The 21,430-nt window shown below is 39.5% G+C and overlaps 1 protein-coding gene and 1 pseudogene across 10 annotated transcripts in view; one reads left to right on the plus strand and one right to left on the minus strand.

Annotated features, from left to right (window-relative positions):
* ARID1B (AT-rich interaction domain 1B) overlaps nucleotides 1-21,430 on the minus strand; it is a 439,398-nt gene that overhangs the window by 307,269 nt on the left and 110,699 nt on the right. For all 10 annotated transcript variants that reach the window (XM_059176677.1, XM_059176681.1, XM_059176674.1 and 7 more), the window contains exon 3: nucleotides 6,799-6,948. In XM_059176677.1, coding sequence (XP_059032660.1) covers nucleotides 6,799-6,948 — 150 coding nt within the window. The remainder of the gene's footprint in view (nucleotides 1-6,798; nucleotides 6,949-21,430) is intronic.
* LOC131834881 (U4 spliceosomal RNA) lies at nucleotides 14,135-14,265 on the plus strand (annotated as a pseudogene).

The raw sequence follows: 21,430 nt of genomic DNA on the forward strand, positions 1-21,430 counted from the left end.
ACTTTCAAAAAAGAACATGTAATAGGGCAATAACCAAAGTTGCTTTGAAGAGCTGAACCACTGACATGATTAATCAAGAATTTAAAAAGGGAAAAATATGAATTAAAATGCCAGGGCATGTGCGTGGCTCAGTTGGTTAAGCGTTTGACTTTTGCTTTTGGTTCAGGTCATGATCTTAAGAATCTTGAGATCAAACCCCACATTGGGATCTGTGCTCAGTGGGCAGTTGGCCTGAGGTTCTGTTTGTCTGTCTGTCTCTCTCTCTCTCCCCCCAACCCATGCTTGTGTTCTCTTGCTCTCAAATAAACAAAATCTTAAAAATAAAATAAAATGTCTTAAACTCTGGATGGTACAGAAATTAATCGTAATATGTATGAACAACTTTGTTAATAAATTTTAAAAATTGAATGAAAGATAAATTCTTTATACGTAGAAATATATATGTGTTGTATGTAAATACTTATATACACAAGTATATTTATAATATATATACATAACATATATACTTATACATATATATTAAAGGAAAAGATTGACTCAAGAAGAAATTGGTAACTTGAAAACACCTATATTCACAAAGGAAATAAGATCAAAAGTAAAAAAAAAAAAAAACAAAACATACAGGAAAGGGACAGAAGCTAAAAATCAAGGGCTACACATGCCTTTATAGTTTTACAAACACTTCAGCCATTCAAAAAACAAGTGACTCCAAACTTTAACATAAACTCTTCTAGCAGATTTTAAAAAGAGACTAGTCTCCAATTCATTTTGCAAAACTCCATAATACAGACACCAAAACCTTACAAGGATAATCACAAGTCAATCTCATTCATGAATACTGATTCAAGAAACCTAAAGAAATGTCAGCAAAACTGATTCAGTGATGTATAAAAAGATACTCTATCACATGACTAGGTTTATTCCAGAAAGCATATTTAATACTTTAAACTAAAGACACACATAATATGCTCCCAACAACAGATTACAAGAGAAAAAACAAAGGGATAATATCAATAGTTATTTAATTACTTTTAAAGATTTTATATATTTATTTGTCAGAGAGAGAAAAAGAGCAGGAGTGGGGCGAGGGGTAGAGGCAGAGGGAGAAGTAGATTCCCCATGGAGCAGGGAGACTGACATGGAGCTTGATCCCAGGACCCTGGCATCATGACCTGAATATAAGGCAGATGCTTAACGAACTGGGCCACCCAGGAACCTCAAGTGGCTATTAGTTCTATGCCTGCAAGGAAACTCATTCTGCTAATGACCTTGGATGTGTATCTTTCCCCACTCAAAACTCTGATAAAGGGCAGCCCTGCTGGCATCTATTTTTTTTTTTTTTTTATTTACTTGTTTGAGAAAGAGAGAGAGAGATTGAGACAGAACACAAGCGGGGAGGAGAGGGAGAAGCAGGCTCCCCACTGAGCAAGGAGCCCAATGCGGGACTCGATCCCAGGACCCTGGGATTAAGACCTGAGCTGAAAGCAGATTCTTAACCAGCTGAGCCACCTAACCATCCCCAATAGTTGCTTAAAAATAAATGAATAAATAAATAAATAAGATAAAATTTGGCATTCATTCATGATAAAATCCCTTAGCAAACTAGAAAAGGAGGGGAACTTCACTGCCCAGTAGTAGGTCGCCACTAAATAAATAAATAAACAAACTTGTTTATATTAGTATACAAACATTATACTTAATGATGAAATGCTGAAAGTCTTCTTTTTAAGTCCCAGGGATAAAACAACAGACAGCGCTGGGGCACTTGGGTGGCTCAGTCAGTTAAGTGGCTGCCTTTGGCTCAGGTCATATCTCAGGGGGAAATTGCTTCTCCCTTTCCCTCTGTGCTCACTCGCTCTCTCTCAAATAAATAAATAAAATCTTAAAAAAAAAAAAATGGACGAGATCACTTTTTGACAACAAAAATGACTGAACACCCATCGCTTCTAACTACCTTAAGTGGCTATAGCTTCTTTATCCATGACGATCTGGCCCCACCTCAATTGTCCTCTCTCATGGATAAAAGTTAACACATCTAATTACCAAATGTCCTAGCTTCTTGAGAGCAGCCTATCCAGGGCCTAATCCCTCTTAGAATCACCCAGCATGCACCCCACACCCATTTTTCTATGAGGTTCTCAAGGCTCTCAGAAATGTATGTATTCTCTCGGGGCTGTAACAACCCAAACTAAATAAACCCAACTTGTTTCATCATAAGCGTGTTCTTCATCTGTGGTCAGTGGGCTTCAATAAGGCAAAAATTATTCAAATTAGGTACTTATTTTTGTTTTACTGTTTCTCTTTTATAATTACCATCTGCCTCACAGAAAATGAAAAGGGTAAGTGTAAAAAAAAAACAAAAACCCATGATTATAACATCAAAAAAGAAAAAAAAATCTTAGAAAAAGCATGCTAAAGAATGAAGAGTTTATTGTTACTGTTGGCTTTACAGACATCATTACTGATGTCCATAATAAACACAATAGCCAGAAAACTCTGAAAAAGAAGAGTAGGGAGGATATACTAACCCTAAAAACAATAAAGCAGTAAAGCAGCAAGGCATTAAAAGAAGAGTCAATGAAAAGAATAAAAACCCCAGAAGAACCCCCAAACATTTTACCTAAGGGGATTCAGCAAATAATGAAAGAAGCATCTCCAATACATTGGGGAAAGGTAACTGTAATGGTTAATTTTGTGTGTCAACTTGGAGAGTGTTTTTGGATGAAATGAACATTGCAATCAGTGACTTTGAGTAATGCGGATAGGCCATCAGTTGAAGGAGTGAATAGAGCAAGAAGACCAGCCTCTCCAACTAAGAGGGAATTCTCCAGCAGACCAACTTCAGATTTCATGTCCACTGTCAGCTCTCCCGGTTCTCGGGCCTGCCACACTGCACACCTGCGACTTGCCAGGCTTCGTAATTGTATACGCCAATCCTTAAAGTAGATCTCCTTAGCCTAACCAAACACACACACACACACACTACACTACACACACAGAATTTCTCTATAGACACCTAACACAACAGCCTACCTAGCAAAGAAACAATTAAGCTGGATTGGGGCAAATGAAATGCAAAAATGAATCCATGAAAATCCTACAAAGTAACACGGGAGAGTTCCCTTGTAAATTTTGGAGTATGGAAGACTCATATACTCACTAAATAAAAATCCAGAAATCGCAAAAGACTGATAATTCTGAGTACACAAAAAATTCTTTAAATTTAAAATGCCCCTTCGGCATGACCAAATAAATAAATCATAATGTCAAAAGATAAATGACAAAATGGGGTTGGGTGGTTAGTAATTCATATCATAGAGACCCAGTCTCCCTATACATAGAGTTTTATTACATCAATTTTTAAAAGAGCAACAACTGAATAGAAGAATGCAAGATAAAAAGATAAGAATTCACAATCAAAAAAAAAAAAAAAAAAAAGGAAAAACAAATGCTTTCAAGTATATAAGACATTCAACACAACTCAAAACAAGATAAATGCAAGTTAAAATTACATTACCAGATTGGCAAAAATCCAGAAACTTAGTAAACCATGCTACCAGCACATGTGTAGGCAAACAGGTACTCTCACGTATTGATGGTCTGAGTATAAACTGGCACAACCCCCCCAAAGGAACAATCTGGCAATATTTACCAAAACTAAAACTGCATCTACCCACCGACCCACTAATGCCATTTTCAGGAATTTTTTTTTTTTTTTTTTTTTTTTTAAAGATTTTATTTATTTATTTGACAGAGAGAAATCACAAGTAGATGGAGAGGCAGGCAGAGAGAGAGAGAGGGAAACAGGCTCCCTGCTGAGCAGAGAGCCCGATGCGGGACTCGATCCCAGGACCCTGAGATCATGACCCGAGCCGAAGGCAGCGGCTTAACCCACTGAGCCACCCAGGCGCCCCATTTTCAGGAATTTATCATACACATATATCTGCATGTTTATGAAACGAAACATACACAAAAAGTTTATCACGGCAGTATTGTTTGACTCGCAAGTAATTAAAAATAGTCTAAGTGACCATCAATAGAGAACTGGTTAAATCTCATCACGGTATGTCCATAAAGTGAAAGGACGCTCTGAAGAAGAATGAAGGGCTCCTCTATTTCCTCCTCCGGCAAATCTACAGAAACTCTATCCTTCAGAGGGTGGGGGGCAGAGGATGACAAAGAACACAACAGTGTGTATGTCATAGTACGTCACCATTTGTGTAAAAACAGAGTAAAAATTAAATGTGGCATCTTCTTGCTTCTCTGTGTAAAGATACTCCAGAAAGCTGTACAAGAAGCTTGTAAAGCGGTTGTCTGGCAAAGGCTGGGCCCGGTGGTGACCCCGCGGGGATGACCTTCGGGGAGATTGCTATTTGTATCCTTTCCCTTGGACTTATTCATCTTTGAAACATATGAATGTATTGATTATTCAAAATGTAACACTTTAACAGATGTTAAAGACCCAGAGTGAGGTATCTTAATGGAATCCTAAAATTACTTTTTGTATCAATCACATTAACAAAAGACACGAAGTATTATTTGCTGATTGATTCCCTAATATAAAAATCAATACGCCATGTACTGTGCGCTGTTTGGAAACAAAAGGAAAGGCTGCAGAAAAACGTTCCGTCTTTGAGGAACTACTGGCTCACTACATTAAATATAGTTGAGCTTCTCTGGTTTTTCAACATGTGTGAATTCAGAATGACAAATTCTTATTAAAATTCAGTTCGATTGAAAATACTCTGTTGGTTATTTTTACTTTGTTCTGGGATAGAGTTTGAGGGGATTGCTGTTTTGGGAGGCACTAACCACATCTAAAATGCTAAATCTTATTTCCTAGACAAACTTTCCAAATCTATCTGAACATCTAACTCCCTAAAAGCCAAAGTTGTTCCTATCAAACAAGACCCTCTGCTTTGCCTGCCTAACCGTCTGTGACTTAACCTCTTCGTCCCACAAGGAGCGTAATGAAACTTAAAAACCACTTAGACATTCTACAGGTAGGGAATATGAATACAAGAAAAACTTTCCAACATAGTCTGAAGAATTTTTGTCTTCCTCAGGATATGGAGAAATGACAGTATATATGTTGGAGAGTCATGGTTATACAGACTGTATTTCCTAACAATGATTTACTACATTCAAATCAATAAAATAATAGTAGCAAAGCATAAAATAGACCTAAACGCAACACATTAAGATAGTATTCATTAAAGTAAGATTTCACCTGTAGTATGCTTTAAATATTTAAATGTGAAGGATATTAAATAACTAATTGCCATGTGGTAGAAGTCATCAGTGAATGCTTCATAAAGGAAGTAAATTTGAGCTTGGTCTTAAAGGAAATGACAGGAACTCAGAATCCTTAATCAAAGTGGTTTTTCAATCAGAGATTCATTTTAGCACTAAAGCAAAATGACAAATGTAATCTCTCTATACAGTCCATCTTACACTTTGATGGCATGACATAACATTCTATATCTACCCAGAAGTTCAGTAAGGTTTGGAAAGCCCTTGAAAAAGCCTGTAATTTATATATCATAAACCCAGATATCAGTCTCACTTAAAAAAGAAAAGATATTGGAAGGTTATTTAATTTCCCCACATCTTAATAAAAGACTAGACCACATAACTCTGAAATAATATACATTCCTACCTCCATATATCCCTTTATATAATACCAGAATTTTGAAAACATATACCAAAAAAACCACGATTCTACAGGATCTTCGACCTCAGCTGTTGGTTTTTTTTTTTTTCCAGATTTTATTTATTTATTTGACAGAGAGAGAGAGAGAGATCACAAGCAGGCAGAGAAGCAGGCAGGGAGAGAGAGAGGAGGAAGCAGGCTTCCCGCTGAGCCGGGAGGGACCTGATCCCAGGACCCTGGGATCATGATCTGAGCCAAAGGCAGACATTTAACCGACTGAGCCACCCAGGTGCCCCTCAGCTGTTGTTTTAAACATGTTTTCTTTAAAGTCATAAGACTCTCGGGGCATCTGGATTGCTCAGTCACAAACGGCTGCCTTAAGCTCAGGTCATGATCCCAGGGTCCTGGGATCGAATCCCACACCGGGCTCCCTGCTCCGCAGGGAGCTTGCTTCTCCCTCTCGCCCTTCTTCCCACTTCCAGGCGCTCTCTCACTAGAGGTGCTATGAAACGTTTCTCTGGATTCAGAGTAAGAGTCCTGAGCTCACTGCACCTTTCAGGGTCACTCAGTGACAACCTCTAAATCAAGATGAGACTGAATCATTTCATCAAATGCATATGTACTATTTTTCTACAAATCACATAAGCTGGAATATATGGCCCAATTACAGAAAAAGTATTTAATGAGGCTAATTTAAACTACAAACTGATTAATATTCTTAAAGTACATGATTCCCTTTAGTTTCTTAATGTACCGTAATTGAAGTGATTATCTGTTCATAAGCTCCTTTAAGAGAAATAACACTGCCCAAGGCAACAGTGTTTGGACATAGTAGCACTTATCATTAAAACAAAAACCAAAAAAAAAGCTCAAGATAAAAAAATACCATGTAGGTGCCAACGAGCAAGGTTAAACGATCAATAAAACCATCTTTCTGAATGAGCATGTTCCTCCCACTCTTCAATTTCAAACATCCATCCATAAACAAACAGATTAGGTTCAGTTTCACACTTTTCTCAAAACTGTATTTTTTCCCACTGAGATCAGACCTTTTTAAACAGGACAGGCAGAGGACTCGAGCCCAGCCTGGCAGACCTGGAGGGGGGCCTGGGGACTCGGGGGCCCGGGGCGGGCGGGATGCTCACCTGCTGCGGCGGGTACCTCTGCTGGGCCTGGGCCGGCAGGTACTGGGCCTGCGGGGGGAGGTGCGGAGGCGGCGGCTGCTGGTTGTAGAAAGGCTGCTGGCCCTGCTGGCAGTAGGCGCTCACCCCCTGCTGTCCGTACTGAGGGGGCATCTGTCAACAAGTCAAGCAAAACAGGCGACAGAGTCAAAATGGGCACACGCAATGAGAGCAAATATGGTTTCGACTCAGCAACACCAAGTGGGCTCCTGGCTAAGCCACTGAATTCAGTATTTTTCACCCTCTCTCCGTTACATGAATCGTCATACTCCCTTGTATTCACATGTTATCAGTCAAGTAAGGTAATTCGGACTGTTTTAAAAAATAGGATTTCATCATATAATGAAATATGGATAGCCTCATAATAACCGGGGGTGGGGGGGATCTCCTAATACTGACATGAAAAGACCACCTCTGCTGAGTCGGTGAATCATTGTATGGTATACCTGAAGCTAATAAAACGCTTTATGTTAAGAAGAAAAAAACCCACTGCTAAGAAAGTCAAAGAAGCATTATGTTAATCCGTTCTCCTGCAATGCTCAAAATTAAAATGAACTCCAACCAGCCAAGCCCACTCACTGATGCTCTGTAGGATGCTTGTGGCTTGGCTACAGGTATAGGGTGTGGTTTCATTTCAGCTAAGGTCTAAAAGTCCCAACTACATAGGAGCAGACTTGGTAACCGGTTATTAGCAATTCCATTCACTGCTTCTGCTAAAAAGAAACTACACTGCTTTACAACAAAAGACAACCCTTTTAGAAGACAGTATTATGTCTATAACGCCATATAACCAACAATGTGAGTTCTTAAAGGAAAGCTACTCGTATCTAATAATAGAACAGTATTTTCCTAGTTGATAAAACAGGTAATGGTGGAAAGCAAAGCGTGCTAGACACAAATGCCAGATACAGACAAAAATGGCCCAAGTGAGCTTTCTCCATCTCTAATTTACGTGAACCTAAAAATCCTTAAAATATTTGCTCAAAGAGAAGTCCTTCCTCATGTCATAAATATACCATGGATGACATTTTTAATTTTTTTTAATGAAAAATCTATTGCCTTTTATTTTTCCTAATTGGGAGAGAGAACCGTAGAGAAAAAGAAAAACAAGGCATGGGGATGGCAAAAAGCACTCTGTGGAGCAGGACAGTGAAGTCCGCCTGTTAGTAATACAACACGGCCCCCTGGAGAATCCCAAGAACTAGAGTGCCATAAACCCAAAAGGTTAAGAAATCAGTGATCAGTTCCAGATACACATTTAAAAATGCAATCCCTATAAAATACTGAATGAGGAAAAAGAAGGAATGGTAAGAGGAGGAAAATATTAAACACTTTGCCTCTAAGACCAATTAGCACAAGAATTCGTAACACAATGAAGTAAAAGGGGAAAATGCAAAAGCTAAAGTTCATTTTCTTTGTGACCTGATTTAGATTACTGTCAGGGCCTGTCAGCAACGATCACAAACATTTGGCCGCAACGGCTCACAACCGCCTCGTCACACAGACCCGAAGCTAGTAGAGCAGACAAGTTTGTATTGAAAACCATTTAGCTGCACAGTTGAATTCTTTGCTTTTATTTATTTTACAACTTGATATCTCATAATGAATGTATGTCCCTGCCATAAGCCAAGCCAAAGAATTTCCATAAAATACAACTCCACATGCTAGAATATCGTACACTACCACAACACATATCCTTCCGTTCAGCACCCATATGTTGATTTGATATCTAATACTATATTTTACACAAGCATCTTTGCAGTTTGATTTGAAGCAGTTAGGATAACACTTTTGCCAGTGTTAAAATGACTGCAAAGCTCAATCAACACAGCCGGCAACTCCCCTAGGAATTGCACTTTAATATGTTGATTTTCTGGTTTACAGAAACCCTTACACACAATATGAAAGTGCCATGGGGGTGGGGCTCTATTTTCTAAGACAACAACGGGACATATTGTGGCAGAAACTAACACCAGAGCAGCCATGAACTTATTAGAATCTGTTACTATCTATTCCAGCTCTGAAAAGCTTGGGAGCAAGTAGGGGTGCAGGGGAGGCACGGTAGGGTGGGTGGGAACATAAGCAAATTCTCAATGGAACCACAGCAACAATCCGCAGAACACAGGGAACTTCAGAGGAGAAACCATCAAAAAAACTTTGCTTGGGAGATTTTACTGCTGTCTTCCACAATTAAAACCCATTGCTCTCCTTTTAGATACATGGCCTAATTTATTTGGTACTCACCCTCTGTGAGCCTCGGATGAGGTGATTTCAAACCCAGTACAATCAGGCTATCAGTTAGAACTGGGTCCCACTGCCCATCTACTGAACCCGGCTTGCTGTCTCCAAGGCCTACTGGGCCTCACTTGTGTGAACGTGGTCAGTCACATAACAATACCCATCTCCGGCTATATCTCCGGCTATAAAATAAGGCTACTTTCTCTATTAATTCATATTAATATTTTAACCAGCAATATAATAATCCTACCTGGAATGCTACACAGATGCTAGTACTCATTAAACAAGTTATAGCGGTATCTTTAAAATATTAATTATTTCCTAAGTTTTATCTTTAAAAATCAATTTCTAAATATAATACCTCAGTTGTCTGCAACTAAAGTCTAATTCTTTAATGATCAATATTGCCTTTGTTTTAATCAATTTAGATGCAGAGCTTTCCAAGATCTATTATACGCTTTTCCGACATCTTAAACCAAACAGTCATTATTATGAAACTTAAATCAACAAGTTGAGCCGTAATACACTGAGGGCCCCAGAGCCTCCTGCCGAGAGCCGTGTGCACAAGCCCCACAGTGTAACTCTGGTCTCCCTCTGCCTGACTGACCCTGCTGAGGGCTGAGAAACTGACGGTTCAAAACAGGGAGGCTCAGGGGACTTGTCCATGAGGGAAGCACGCAAGCTCTGACAGCCTTGAGTTTTGTAAAATCAATTCTGGCTACTGAGAGACTTCTTGTTTATATCTTAGTTTGCAAACACACTTCGGCTAAATAAGATTACCAGAATGTTGGATGCAAGGGAAGTTAAAGTTGGGCATCAGGAACCAAGTGAGAGGAGCTGGAGCCACGAAGCTCTTCGGGCCAGATGCCGCCCCTGCCCTGACCAGCCTCTCTACACAAGCGCAGCCCCAGTCGTCATTCTCAGGCCATTTCCAATCCTACTTCTACCACAGGGAAGATGATCCAGACTTAGTTACCCCCTTAGTTATGCGTTGTCTTTACTGTTTGTTCTTATCACTGGACTCTAAGCTCCCACATTCTTGGAATGCCTCCCAGAAGAGGGGCTCCCAGTCACTAAATGTTTACTGAATGAATGGGTGTTGTTCTGTGATTACTAAATCAAGTGATCATTAGATATAAAATTAAACAACTGAAGGAATACCTCCTAAAAATGAAATCACCTGCACCACCCAATCTTTGAAACACGTATGCCCAGCTTCATCCAACCCTGAACTTCGTGTTCACAGCCACACAGCACTCTCAGGGGTTACCTGCTAACCCCAGTTTAATTTAAGTCATTATCACCCAGCAAATGTTCTGGACCTTTATCATGGTTTGAATAAAAGATCACTACACTAAACTAAATGGAAATCTCTCGAAAATGCTTGAGATCAGAGCCTCTTTGTTACCTAAAAACAAGAAAAACAAGAATTTATTTCACTCATTTCTAACTAAAGAAGATCTTACAGTGGAGCGTGAGCACACATAATAACAAAAAATTTATTCCAATTTCCAAGAAATATGAATGCGTTCATAGATTATTGGAGAGAGAAAGTATAGTAAAAAATGATTCATTTAAGTATTTACTTCAGGAAATCACTCTGATACAAAAACGTGAGCATTAACTTTCATATCCCTGTATCACGTTAAATGTGCAGAAACTCCAGGCCCATTTCTCATTTTACCCTACCCTGAACTTCACTCATACTTCAAAACTGAAGACATAATCGAGGTTTATCTTCTCTCCCGTTTTCTTCCTCAAGAAGCTTTAGAAAACTCTTTCCTCAGCAAGTGTACAAGTGCACGGCCCTCCTGACCCAGCCATTTCCCTTGTAAATATACGGCCATGAAACGCTCACATGTGTCCCGAGAAGGACTTCCATGCAATGCTTTTTACAAAAGTCAGGAAGAGAATTCAGTCTAGCGGTCCATGAATGGAAAAATACAGGCTTTGGTAGAACCATACAATGGGATTCCTCACAGTAGTTTAAAAAAAAAAAAGTAGTAAGGTCTACTTAGGGAAATGGTTCAAATCCAAATAATGTAATGCTGAATTTTAAAAAGCAATAAAAGAATGCAGCATAATACCATCTGTATACATTTTTAATACACAAAATAGTATATATATTTTTTTAGATACATATATACAATAGAAGTTCAAAAGCAGTCACCAGAAAGGAAATACATGGCGTTCTCTGGAGAAGGGAGAGGATAACAAACTGGGGGGGGGGGGGGGGGGGGGGGCTTCAGCCTTGCTTTTTTCCCCTTTATTACAAGAGGGAGGTTATGAGACAGATGTGGCAAAATGGTAACACCTAACAATCTTGGCGTAGTTGCACAAGTGTGTTATATTTGTTTCTGCGTTTTGTATGCCGAAATTATTTCTTAAATTTAAAATTCTGAAATAACAATGTCACCTCCACCCTGTCCCCCTTCTCCCCTCCCCCAAAGGCAGAGGCCTGGAAGCTGCTCCAGCAGGCACACAAGGCAGGAGACAGGCCACAGGAGAGGACCTGGAGAGGAAGACGCCTTGTTATGCTGCTTTATTTAAAGAGGTGCCGCTAGAACTTTGCTCCAGAGACCATCCCTGATTACTATGTCAGGTGCCCTCGTCCGTTCTAGGCCTTTACCTGGGGGCAAGATAAGGCCAATGACTTCTGTATGGTCTTCCATGCCTACTGCAGATTGGCAAATCTCTGACAGGAAGGGCTTTATGCCAGTATTTCCCAACAGCACATACAAGGGACACTAATCTGGCAAGTTAATTCACAGAAATAAATTATGTAATCAAAAAATCTGAGGGGGACCTGCGTGGCTCAATTGTTAAGCCTCTGCCTTTGGCTCAGGTCATGATCCCAGGGTCCTGGGACTGAGCCCTGCATCGGGCTCCCTGCTCTGCGGGAGGCCTGCTTCTCCCTCTCCCACTGCCCCAGCTTGTGTTCCCTCTCTGTCTCTCTCTGTGCCAAATAAATAAATAAAATCTTTTTTTTAAAAAGTTTGAGAAATAAACATAAAAACAAAATATAACATACTAGCTATTAAAGGATTTGTTAAATCCGTAAGAAACCCATCCACCTTCAAATGTGGGATTTCTCAAATTTAGGACTATAAGCATACCACCACACCCATTGGCATGTGAATTCCATAGAAAATGGGGCCTTATAATTGGGTGATGGGCATTAAGGAGGCACTGGATGTAATGAGACTGGGTGTTGTGCGCAGCTGACAAATCCCTAAAGTCTACCTCTGAAGCTAATTTAAATAAAAGGGCTAGGAGGGTTGGGCAGTTCAGCTCATCATTATAGTCAGAAGGCCTAGTAGTAAGCGCCCAACGAATATTTGTGGACTTAACCTCCTGGAATAAGTATATAAATCACACACCACCGACATATAAATATAAGAGCTTTCTGCTTTGAGCTACACAATGGTCCATTCCAATGTTCTATCTCCACAACAGCTCACAACAACATTAGGAACAGATATAATCCTCCTTGACGTGAGCTAGGAAGTTATGGTCCTAAAATACACCTTGGTTTCTATTACGGATCTGTCACCCCTGGATTCTCTGAATCTATTTACATTATCAGTTTTGTCCTTCCTTTTAGAGGGAAATAATTTAAGATCAAAAGAAATACTTCACATTGTCGAAAATTTATCACATTTTTTTAAAAGATTTTATTTATTTATTTGACAGACAGAGATCACAAGTAGGCAGAGAGGCAAGCAGAGGTGGGGGGAGCAGGCTCCCTGCTGAGCAGAGAGCCCGAAGCGGGGTCCAGGACCCTGAGATCATGACCTGAGTCAAAACCAGAGGCTTAACTCACTAAGCCAGGTGCCCCTCACAGGCATTTTAATACAGGGAAATCATTTTCATACAGGGAAGTCACCCATCATTGGCATTTGGGTTGTTCCTACTTTTTGGTTACTGCAGACAATAGTGCTATGAAAATAGACATATGAGCATCTGTTCAAGTCTTTGGATAAACACCCAGTAGTGGAACTGCTGGATCATCTGGTGGTTCTATGTTTAGTTCTTTGAGGAACCGCCGTACTGTTTTTCACAGTGGCTGTACGTTTTATAGTCCTACCAGCAGCACACAAGGGCCAGTCTTTCCACACCCTTGACAATTGCTGTTTTCTGTTTGTTTGTTTTTTTGTAATAACCATCCTAGTGGATGTGAAGTGGTATGATATTCATTGTGGGCTTGAGTTTCAGTTCCCTAATGATTAGTGATACTGAGCATCTTTTGCGTGTTTTTATTGGCCATTTGTTTATCTTATTTGGAAAAATGTATTCAAGTCCTTTGACCACTTTTTAATTGGGTTTTTGTTGTTGAATTGTAGGAGTGCATCATATATTCTGGATATTAATCCCTTATGTGTTATATGATTTACATATATCTTCTCCTATTCTGTTACCTGCTTTTCATTCTCTTGATAGTGTCCTTTAATGCACAGCTTTTCATTTTGTTGTTTTGTTTTGTTTTGGGTTTGTTTTTTTTTTTAATATTTTTATTTTTATTTATTTGACAGACAGAGATCACAAGTAGGCAGACACGCAGGCAGGGAGAGGGGAGGGGGAGAAGCAGGCTCCCTGCTGAGCGGAGAGCCCGATGTGGGGCTCGATCCCAGGGTCCTGGAATCATGACCTGAGCCGAAGGCAGAGGCTTTAACCCTCTGAGCCACCCAGGCGCCCCAAAGTTTTTCATTTTGATGTAGTCCAATTTATCTCCTCCTTTGTTGCCTATGTATGTGGTTTCACATCTAAGAAATTCCTGCTAAATCTAATGTCATGAAGCTTTCCCCCATCTTCTAAGAGTTTTAGTTTTTAATAAATATACGTGTATTTTACAAGTAATCTCTATGCCCAATGTGGGGCTCGAACTCACAACCCCAAGATCAAGAGTCGCACACTCCACTGACTAAGCCAGCCAGACACCCTTCTACTAAGAGCTTTTAGCTTTAGCTCTTATGTTTAAGTCTGTAATCCATTTTGAATTTATTTTTGTATATAGGATAAGTTAAGAATCTAACTCCATTCTTTTAGAAAAACATGTTGTTCTGGCTCTGCGCAGTGGCAGTATCATAGCCAATGAGGTTTATCCGAGGCGCGATTATTGCTAATAGAAAAACATGTTGTTCTTACTCTATGTAATTTTCACATCAGCTTTAGATCCTTCTGTTCTTCTAAGAAGTAGTTTGACTTGATATCTACAGTTCCCTCCAGAACTAAAGTATACACATTGAACTCACAGTAGTTTCTGTTTTTATGAAATTGAAGATCACACAAACCTAATTTATGGGTAATAGAAATATCACAACACTGGTTGTGGGATATACATAACAAATGTCTAAAAAAAGACATGAAGGAACTCTGGGAGTGATGAAAAAAATCTTTATCTTAACTGGGATGGTAGTTTCATGGATGTACATATGTGTCAAAACTCCTCAAATGGTACAATTAAGATCTGAACATTTTATTGTATGTAAGTTATACCTTTAAAAACTACTAGCAAAGGGGCACCTGGGTGGCTCAGTGGGTTAAGCCGCTGCCTTCGGCTCGGGTCATGATCTCAGGGTCCTGGGATTGAGTCCCGCATCGGGCTCTCTGCTCAGAAGGGAGCCTGCTTCCTCCTCTCTCTCTCCCTCTGCCTGCCTCTCTACCTACTTGTGATTTCTCTGTCAAATAAATAAATAAAATCTTAAAAAAAAAAAACTACTAGCAGAATATGTATATATACTTAGGAACAAAAATAGTTAAACTTTTAACTTCACATGTTTTATAATGTATTTATGTTAAAACATCACTGCCTTATTTATGACATGTAAATTCCCTACTTGATTATGACGGTTCCCAGGTACTACTTAGATTTGTAATCTACTACATAGATTACGTAAAGTAGAAAATACGAACACTCCCAGGAAGTGTTCGTATTTTCTACTTTATATAATCTCCCAGGGAGTGTTCGTATTTTCTACTTTATATAATCTAAAATAGCACACAACAATTGGGTATATTGAAATAATCATAGTGGTATGTAAATTCAAATATCTGAGAGTCACAGTACGTACAGAATCAGTAACTCTGCAACCCAGAATTCTACTTCTATGATTTATCTCAAGAAAAAATGTGAAACAAATATACAAAAATATGTATAGCAAGGAATTCACTGCACCCCCCTGACCGCATCCCCACTGAAAAATACAGAAACTGCCTTTAAATGTCTGTCAACAGAGATTGGGGAAGGTAATATTCAATATCAGTTTATTAATGAATCTCATTGTAGATAACATGTATTTAATAGCAAGAAGCATTATTAAGGTGTACCTAAAAGGGCAGAAGGTTAAAAACAGTTTATGTAGTATAATGCTATTTTTTAATATAAAAATCTGTGTATGTGTGGTTATCTGAATAAAGAATTAATAGCCTAAGGGAGTAAACACCAAAATGTTATCATTTCTTAAACCAATTCAGTGTTTTTCATGAATCTAGAACAAAATGCAATTTATTTTGGATTATTTATTGCAGTCTATTTAAAAGTTATCAAGAAGTGTGTTATAACAATTTGCCTTTAACAGCAGAAAGCTCCTTAATTTTGTTTGTTTCTCATCATAGGCTTGAGCCCCTCCAGGTAAATTCCACAAAATGGGAAGGGGAAAAGCATAGGAGAAATTCGTAAGTTCACAACAGTTACATTTTAGTCATTACTGTGGCAAATTCTGCTGGCTTCCGATTTCACAGAAAGATCAAACACTGTTTTTCATGCATAAGAGTAAGACTGAAAATTCCCCACAGCAAGGAATTCAGATGCTAAGCCAATGTGTGGTTGAACCAACTGCATGAGGAAATTTTATTATGTCAACATGTCCAGTCAAAAATAATGTGCTAGAAGGTAATAAATAAGGTTTACAAGGTCAAGATCCTACTGCCATAATCTACAATCCCTTAAGCTAAGTTCCCAATTGAGACTTCTAAACAATTTAGGTCCCTTTTTTTTTCTTTCTTATTTGATTCACAGACCTGTACCCCCTGGGGATAAAAATATATGTTTATAAAAAATAAAAAATTTAAAAAAAAAAAAAAAAAAAAAAAGGAAAATAAATCCTGCCCTTAGGCTTGTCTAAGAAAAAAAGTCAAAACAACAAACCTCCACAATTCCCTGAAATTATCCCTTCATGCTTGAAAAACGAGAAACTATCAACAAATGTATATTGAGTGCTTACTGTATACTCAAGCGAAGTTCCCTTAAAATTCCGTCCAGCTTCCCTTGGGCAAGAGAAAAAAGTCTACCCAGAGTTGAAGAAGGAGTTGGCAAAGCATTCAACGGTCAAGCAGTGTCTTAAACACCAGAACAGGCTTGATGACCAAACCACACAAACAAGTCAGTTACACAGCTTAGGTTGCTAAGGAGCACACTTCGTTTGGTCTATGTCCTTATTCCTAACGAGTAACTTCCGGGCCACAAACACTGCTGTTTTAAAGCCTGAAAACTAACCAACATAATCTAGACTGATTTAACCCTCTCCCTTTGGCTTAGGCATTTTTAAAATTCTTACCAAAATATATTTTTTTTAACAAACTTAACTATTATGTAAAATTTCAAACATATACAAGAGTAGAAAGAATAGTATTAAAACCCACAGTTTAAGTAATTATGAACTTACGGCCAATGTGGTTTCATCTACAGCCCCGCCCACTGTTCCCCATGCCGGCTTCTATCCCATCGTGTCATCTCACTGGAAGATGCTAGTACGCAGCTCTTCAGTCTCATCTGGGGCCCCAAAATAAATCACATGCAGGGGACCCAACCCAGACATCTTGCCTGGAGCCAAACTCAACGGAGTCCCCCCAAATCAGTCCAAACAACCCAGAGACCCATGGGTAGAAAAATAAACACTTGTTGTAAACTATGGAGACTTTCAAGTTGATTGATTAGTAGCATTATCTGTCAATAGTTACCTGGAACTTCCAACAAGTATTAACAGTAGATTTCTTTGGATGAATAGAATATTGTGGATTTTTCACTTTCCATTTGTGCTTTTTATGTTTTCCACATTTTCTTTTTTCTTGTATTTTAATTCCAGTGTCATTAACACAGTGTTACATTAGTTCTAGGTATACAGAATAGTGAGTCAACAGTTCTGTACATGATGCAGGGCTCATCATGATGACAAGTGTCCTCTTAATCTCCTTCACCTACTTCCTCCATCCCCTCACCCACCTCCCTTCTGGTAACCATCAGTTTGTTCTCTAGAGTTAAGAGAATACATTTCATTGTGATTCATGGAACAAAGTTGAGAAGCTCTCATTTGCCACCAGTATGTAAGTCTTCCCTCATGACACATTTGTTTAGTAAAACATCCTTGGGAGGTATACACACAATATAAATTATAAACATAAACACAGGGAACATAATACCATACAACCTCTCTTGGACTTCTGTACAGTTATGAACTGCCACAAAATTTCACTGCTTATTCTAAGTCCAACTGCTCTATATTTAGCAAATCACAGCTTAAGCGAATACTAGGTCAGACAATGTTCTGCACAGCGAATTTTCTATATGGCTGTGGGAACTAAATGGTAGTGCCTCTCCTGACCTCAATTTCCAAAAGTCAGAGATATGTCCTGAACAGCCGTTATTTCCTCTTTATAATCATCATCCTTCTATTATCCATGAATTTATTTATACCCTTCTTAAATTAATTTATATTTCTAGTCCACGTTACCTCTTGAGGGTAACCAGTTCTGGAACGTTATTATTCATTTCATAAAGTGGTACATCCTTTAATTTTCCTAAAATTAACTCCAAGCTTCAAGGAGTGCCCCCTAATGCCAGCACACAGAACCTGAGTAACAGACATACATCTTGTCCATGCTCCGCCCCTTGATTAATTTCAGCGGCTCCTCGGAATGCCTATGCTCGGCCAGGGCTAACCGTGGAGCAGCGGCTGCAGCTTCCCAAGGCACCGCAAAGCAGGCTGCATGCAGGAGTAAGATTACTTTTCTAGGTACTTTTTAAAATAGCCGCTAGTACACATTTTGTATTCTCTCCTCTACCTCTTAACTACAGCTGTTTTCACCTTTCCTCCCAGGTCAGCCAATTAGAAGAGATTTTGTTTAAGTATTCATAAAATGCAGGCATTCACTGGCAGTAAAATGCTTCCTCGCTCATTTACAACCAGTGTTGAACAAAGTCTTACTGTACACAAAATTAACACACAAGTGTATAATTGTAGTTTTATGCTCAAGTGCCCTAATTATGCACTTTAAAACACTTTCTTCCCAAGGATTCATCGAGGGCATTCGATATCACAGATCTATAAAGGCTACAGTACTCTTTTTGATAAAACAGAAGCAAAACAGGAAAAAATCTGCAGCTTCGGAGAGAAAAGTCTGTGTGCAATGCACAAGATGATAAATCTCATTCCACAAAGTCTGGCTAAAAAAGAGAGCATATTTCCAACGTATTTAAATGTGGTACTGGGGGACGGAAGGGGAGGGTGTGCCTTAATTCACACTGCTTATTCTTGAAGGAAACAGAAGCAACATACAAAAACAAGTGGTCTAAAACCTTTCACAAACTATCACAGGGGAGAAAAATACATCTAGGAGCCTACAATGCCTTATTTATGTAATAATGTAAGCAAGGAAAAAAATTAACAGTAAAAAGGCCATGCTCATTTCTACCACGGAAGCTTTGACATCTAGGTTACCAACATTTACATTTAAAACAAAATCAAAAATAAGGATTTTCCGTACAAAACATATGCAGTCAATTTTAAATTAGAGAATCAAAACTATGGAAATATACTGACATGATGTGCACGAAGCTCTACTTTGTGGAGGTAACAATGCATACAGAAAGCAAGGAAGGGCTCTGAAGGCAATCTATAGTAATAAATAGGTCAAATCTGCTCACGGAAGCAGCATTTTCCTAGAAAAAGCTACTTGAAAAGAGAAAGGAAAGGAAACAAGAAAAAGGCCTGTGCTGCTTCACAGGGGTTCAGCCGTCCATCTAAGAGAGTACGTCCCCAAGAAAAGAGGCACACTAATCATTTACTTAGTGATGAATTCATCTCACTAGAAAGCGATTTGGAGTTTCCACTGCTCCTGTTACATTACTGCCCAAACTGCCAACAGGTAGTTCGGGATCAGTGAATATAATCTTTTGAGTTGTTTCCATTTAAAACACACACACAGGGGCGCCTGCGTGGCTCAGGTCATGATCCCAGGGTCCTGGGATCGCGCCCCGCATCGGGCTCCCTGCTCAGCAGGGAGCCTGCTTCCCCTGCTCTCTCTGCCTGCCTCTCTCTACCTACCCGTGATCTCTGTCAAATAAATAAATAAAATCTTTAAACACACACACACACACAGGGCACCTGGGTAAATCAGTCAGTGATGCAGCTGACTCTTGATTTTAGCTCAGGTCATGATCTCAGGGTCGTGAGAATGAGCCCCTGAAGGGAGTGTCCAAGTTCACTGGGGGGTCTGCTTGAGATTCTCTCCCTCTGCCACTTCCCCTACATGCACATGCACGTGTGCTGTCTCTCTCTCTCTTTCTCAAGTAAATAAATAAAATCTTTAAAAATATATATAAGAAGATTATAAGAAAAAAAGCTGAAACCGTACAACAGATACAACAGAACCCCACACAGAGGTTAGAACAGCTGGAGTTTCTAATAAGACTTTAGAGTAAGTGTCAGGGGGCACCTGGGTGGCTCAGTGGGTTAAGCCTCTGCCTTCAGGTCAGATCATGATCTCTGGGTCCTGGGATCGAGCCCCGCATCAGGCTCCCTGCTTGGCGGGAAGCCAGCTTCCCCCTCTCTCTCTGCCTGCCTCTCTGCCTACTTGTGATTTCTGTCTGTCAAATAAATAAATAATCTTGTAAAATAATAATAATAATAACAATAAAAATAAATAAAATAAAATAAGTGTCCGGCTACCTGATGTTCATGTTTTCAAAACCCACCACCTGGGCCCGCTGTCCCCGTGAGAACACCATTTAGTACAGGTAAAATGGAAAACACTCAGCAAGGACAACTGACGGGAACTGAAGAAGGAGCCGCTTGCCCAGCTGCCCTTCTGGCCAGAGATTTCTATTTTTATAGAGCACAAAAAGAGGAGCCAAGAGCTTTACCACTTTCCTATATAAACCCAGCTGCCAAAATGGATGTGCCAAAGGGGAATTTCAGAGAATTTTAAAGAGATAACCTTTGCTGAGGCTACAATGTCAACTCCACGACCGCATGACCGGAGCGTGTGCAGTGAATGCGAGACTGGAAAGTCTATTCTATTTGAGATAACCACGGAGTGGGGGAAACAGAGAAAAGAGGGATTTACCAGAGTAAGACCAGAATTCTAAAGCAGCCAATGGAGAAACAAGTAACCGGCAACTTCTACGGGGGAGAACTCCACGGTGGAGGGACAGCAGGAGGAATACTGCTCACTGAAGACCCTTTCTAGCTTGGGGATTTCATACCATGCATATCAATGACTTCTTCGTGTGCGTGAGAGATTTTTTTTTTTTTTTAAATACAGCTTTGAAGTTGTCCGTTTTTCTTTTTTTAAGTGGAAGATGGGGGGATGCCATGATTGCGCTGTTACCAACAATCGAAAGCTCACCCTTTTAGGGGGAGAGTGCTAGATGCTTCTAATCCTTTCTATATCTTTTTTCTCTCCTGCAAGATGGAGAGAGAGAGAGAAGGAAAAAACGAAAGAAAGAAAGAAAATGAAATTTTTAAACTATATTGTATTAAAACACGATTCTTTGAAAATGTACAGTCTAACTGTTCCATGAGATTTTTTTAAGGGAGAAACATGTACTCATTAATCTATCTCCCCGAACTTTAAATGACGCAAATGTTGAAAAATGTATGAATGGAGAAAAATAATAGCATTGGTAATGCAAAAGGGTCAGCCTTCTCCACATACCATGGCTAAGATCCAAACCTGGCTATTAAAGTCTTCCTCTGAGACTTGAGAATTCAGTAGGCTGCAGAATCTAAGAATAGACAGTCCCAAGGGAAGAACTAGCATGGGGACCATCACTGGCATCCTCCCTGACTGCAGGCACGGACACTGACTCAGATGGCAGGGAGGTCGCAGGCTTTTTATCCCGTGCTTCCCAGGGACAGAACGAGCTTCAGATAAGCAGAACTAGCCGGGCAGTTTATTTTTTGCCCCAACTTTCAGAATGAGCCCATAACAAACAATGATGAGTAAATTTATAAAGGAGTCTTTTTGCATTAGAGGTCTGTACTACTAACCCGACATCTCTCAGTGAGACTAAAGGAAATCAGTATGCACATCAGTGACTGAAAAACTGACTTCTTGGTCTGAATTGAGGGTAGGGGAG

This window comes from Mustela lutreola, chromosome 6, assembly GCF_030435805.1.
Source record: "Mustela lutreola isolate mMusLut2 chromosome 6, mMusLut2.pri, whole genome shotgun sequence".
NCBI classification, from domain to species: Eukaryota; Metazoa; Chordata; class Mammalia; order Carnivora; family Mustelidae; genus Mustela; species Mustela lutreola.